Source organism: Tupaia chinensis, unplaced genomic scaffold (genome assembly GCF_000334495.1).
Source record: "Tupaia chinensis unplaced genomic scaffold, TupChi_1.0 Scaffold144741_1, whole genome shotgun sequence".
NCBI classification, from domain to species: Eukaryota; Metazoa; Chordata; class Mammalia; order Scandentia; family Tupaiidae; genus Tupaia; species Tupaia belangeri.
Window position 1 is genome coordinate 36,626 of NW_006204601.1, and position 3,852 is coordinate 40,477.

General features: G+C 51.9%; 1 protein-coding gene across 1 annotated transcript in view; it reads right to left on the minus strand.

Annotated features, from left to right (window-relative positions):
* Positions 1 to 554: 554 nt before the first annotated feature.
* FZD2 (frizzled class receptor 2) overlaps positions 555 to 3,852 on the minus strand; it is a 45,243-nt gene continuing 41,945 nt past the window's right edge. The window contains 2 exon segments of the mRNA XM_006167408.2: positions 555 to 2,571; positions 2,573 to 3,847. Of these exon segments, the coding sequence (XP_006167470.1) occupies positions 2,178 to 2,571; positions 2,573 to 3,847 (1,669 nt within the window). The 3' untranslated portion in view covers positions 555 to 2,177.

The window sequence follows — 3,852 nt, forward strand, 5'->3', positions numbered from 1 at the left end:
CCGCAGCCCTTGTGGGGATCCTCTAGACTCCTGCAACAAATGGAGCTCTGGGGCGGTGACACCTCCCCAGCCTGCTTCTTTGATAATGGAGGGAACCTCATGTTGGGACTTCACACTCATCGTCATTTGATAAAAAGCTAGTTTCAACTAGCCACTGGCATGAATGATTCGGTGGGGGGAAGATTATTTATTTTGGGAGAGGGGGGCTTTGCTGAAATCCCCAGGCTTCATGCAACTCCAAACAAAACCCCACATATGACTTCAATTACCACCAAACATTTCCAACTCCCCTCCTCCAACATAAACTAACACACACAAACACTTGGAAGCAGGGGTTCTAACTTACTTTCTCCCTTGTCAAGATGGCCAACAAAGGATAGTAAGGCACTTTTCCCCTATAATCTTTTAGTTCAAAAGGCAAGGTCTTGGCTGGGTGCCTTCTCTGCCCCACTCCCAACCAGGTAGGTAAGAGAGGGAGGGAAGGAGGAGGTGTGGTTTGGTTAAACTAATAAAATGTTACAACCCTGTTAAATACAATTAAAGGGCTAAATCTCTGGAAGATAATTAAATGCACTTTATTATTATGATTATTAGCTTTTAATTTGCACTATTATCAAGAAACAGGAGACTGTGAAAATTGAGTTATGTGGCATACTTGTCTTCAATCCTTTGGAATTGAAATTCTAAAATGTTCCAATTCGTTGAGAGAAATGATGTGTGTCAAACTGGAATTCTCGTACCAGCAGTCAAAGGTACTTTATACATCACTTCTCAGGCAGCTAACTTAAGAAAAGTCTTGACTTTTATTTGAGGGGGGCAAGGGGAAGATAAGAAACATCTGTTATAAACATTCTGTCAATCTCGTGATATAGAATGTCCACAGCCACAAACAGCCTGCCCAGAGCTTTTTCTAAAGCAAAGATACCCACCTTTTTTTTTTTTTTTTTTTCCTGGACAAGTTTGAAAAGAAACCAGTCTTTTGTCAAAGGAAAACTAAAAATCCCACCATCCCGTCCATGCCCCTCCCTCCAACTCAACCCACTTTTATTGTCTTTTGAAAAAGAAAAAGAAAAAAGCCCCAAATAACAACAAAAGCACACACATAAACACAAACCACCCCACAAACTGCCAGCCTGCAAGTCAGAGATGTTCTGTTGAGACAGCTGAATGCAGAGAAAGAGGGGAGAGAATAAAGATCTCAAATCCCTCAACTTTGCAAATAAATACTCAGCTTTTGCTTTTTGTGTTTTTCCTCTGAGAAACATTAGCTTTCCAGGGATCAGGATCAGTACTCAAGGTGGTGTGTGGGGGATGTTATTATTTCAAAACACACACTTCACAAGCTTTCTCTGCCCAGTTTGAGCGCTTGAGGCAGCAAGCTGAAAAGAAGTCTAAGGAGAGAAAGATCTTCCTGCCTGCAGGGGAGTGGGCCAGTGGGGTGGAGGCCATTCCTCACCCGATCTCCGCCCTCTCCCCACCACTCCCGGTTTTTTTTTTTTTTTTTTTTTTTTTTTTAATTTCCACGTCTTCATCTCTATTGGGAGGTTTCCAAAGATTGAGGGAAGGAGACAAGACAAGTAAGGAGGGAGAGAAAGGGGAAAAGGGAAACAAAATAAAACAAAACAAAACGAATCCAAGTCTTGTCTGAAAATATCCAACAGCTTCCACAGGCCCTGCGTCAGTGGGGAGGCTCACAAATTTGGCTTTTATAGAAGTTGAATGGAACAAACTCCCAACTCCTCACAGCCAACAAAAACAGCGCACGGGCTAGGTGCCTCTCCCAGCAGGCCAGGCCCTGCCAAATCACCAAAAAATTCGAACCAAAGTACAGGCAGTTTTTAAAAGGGCACTTAAGACAGACACACACACCCCCTCACCGCTCCCAATTCTTTAGCCTGGGAGCCCTCACTGCGTTTTTTTTTTTTCTTTTCTTTTAAATAGAAAATATATAATTAAATTTACAAAGACTATTTACACTTTTAATTACAAACCTGGTGTGTGTGTGTGTGTGGGGGGGGTGTTGGGCAGAGTTCTCTTTAAAAAGCAACCTAAAAAAAGAAATGGTTTCGATTGTTCTTTATTTAAAAAAATAAAATAAGGAGTTTGTAGGAGCCTCCTGGGTGTAGGAAAGCGCGGTGTGGGTCCAGGAACTAGGGGCGCGCGAAAGGCACGCCCCTTCACACGGTGGTCTCGCCATGCCGGCTGTTGGTGAGACGGGTATAGAACTTCCTCCACGAGTGCAGCGTCTTGCCCGACCAGATCCAGAAGCCCGACGTGATGCCCACGATGAGCGTCATGAGGTATTTGATCATGTAGACGGTGAAGTCGGGCGACATGCGCGGCGTGTAGTGTGCCGGGCACGGGATGGCCAGGCTCTTGCAGTGCTGGCTCACCCAGGAGCGCTCCCAGTGCTCGCGAAAGGCCTGCTCGTAGAAGTAGCAGGCGATGACGATGGTGGCAGGCACCGTGTAGAGCACAGAGAAGACGCCAATGCGCACCATCAGCCGCTCCAGCTTCTCGGTCTTGGTGCCGTCGTGCTTCATGATGGTGCGGATGCGGAAGACGGCCACAGAAGGACGTGCCGATGAACAGGTACACGAAGAGCGGCGCCAGCACGAAGCCCCGCAGCGGGTCCAGGCTGTTGAGGACCACAAAGCACACGCCGCTCAGCAGGTCGCCGTCGATCTGGCCCATGGCCAGGATGGTGATGGTCTTGACGGCGGGGACAGCCCAGGCGGCCAGGTGGAAGTACTGCGAATTGGCCTCGATGGCTTCGTGGCCCCACTTCATGCCCGCGGCCAGGAACCAGGTGAGCGACAGGATGACCCACCAGATGGAGCTGGCCATGCTGAAGAAGTAGAGCATCATGAAGAGGATGGTGCAGCCCTCCTTCTTCGTTCCCTGCACCACCGTGCGATAGCCATCCTCGGAGAAGCGCTCGTTGCACACCACGCGCTCCTGCAGCACGAAGCCCGCGATGTAGGCCACCGACACCATGGTGTAGCAGCCGGACAGAAAAATGATAGGCCTTTCTGGGTAGCGGAAGCGCTGCATATCCACCAAGTACGTGGTGACAGTGAAGAAAGTAGAGGCACAGCACAGCACCGACCAGGTGAGAATCCAGAGGCGCGCGAAACGCGTCTCCTCCTGCGAGAAGAACATGGAACCGTCCGGCCGCGCGGGTTCACAGGGGGCGGCACAATCGCGCTCGCCCAGAAACTTGTAGCTGAGATAGGACGGCACCTTGAGGACGCGCGGGCAGTGGAACGGGTGCTCCAACGTGGCGTAGCGCGGAGGTGCGCCGCCCCCGCCAGGACCTCCCGGAGTGCCCCCAGCGCCTGGCTGCAGCCCTGATGGTGGCGCAGTGGTGAGCAGAGCTGGTGCTCCGTCCTCGGAATGGTTCTGCCCCACGCAGATCTGCTCCGCGCCGTGGCGCGGGAAGTGCTCGCAGCGCAGGCGCTCGGGCCACTGGAAGCCGAACTTGTTCATGAGCGCCTCGCAGCCCTGGCGCGCGCGCTCGCAGATGGAGCGGCACGGCGGGATGGCCTGCTCCAGCACGGTGCACACGGGTGCATACATGGAGCACAGGAAGAAGCGCAGTTCAGGCGAACACTGCACCTTCACCAGCGGGTAGAACTGGTGCACCTCCAGGCCCGCGTCCTCCTGGTTCGTATGGCCCAGCAGGTTGGGCATGATGGTCTGGTTGTAGGCGATGTCCGTGCACAGCGGAATAGAGATGGGCTGGCAAAAGCCGTGGTCCGGGATAGAGATGCCCTTCTCCCCGTGGAACTGGGCCGGCCCGGCGGCGGGCAGCAGCAGCAGCGGCAGCAGCAGTCGGGGCAGGGCGCTGCG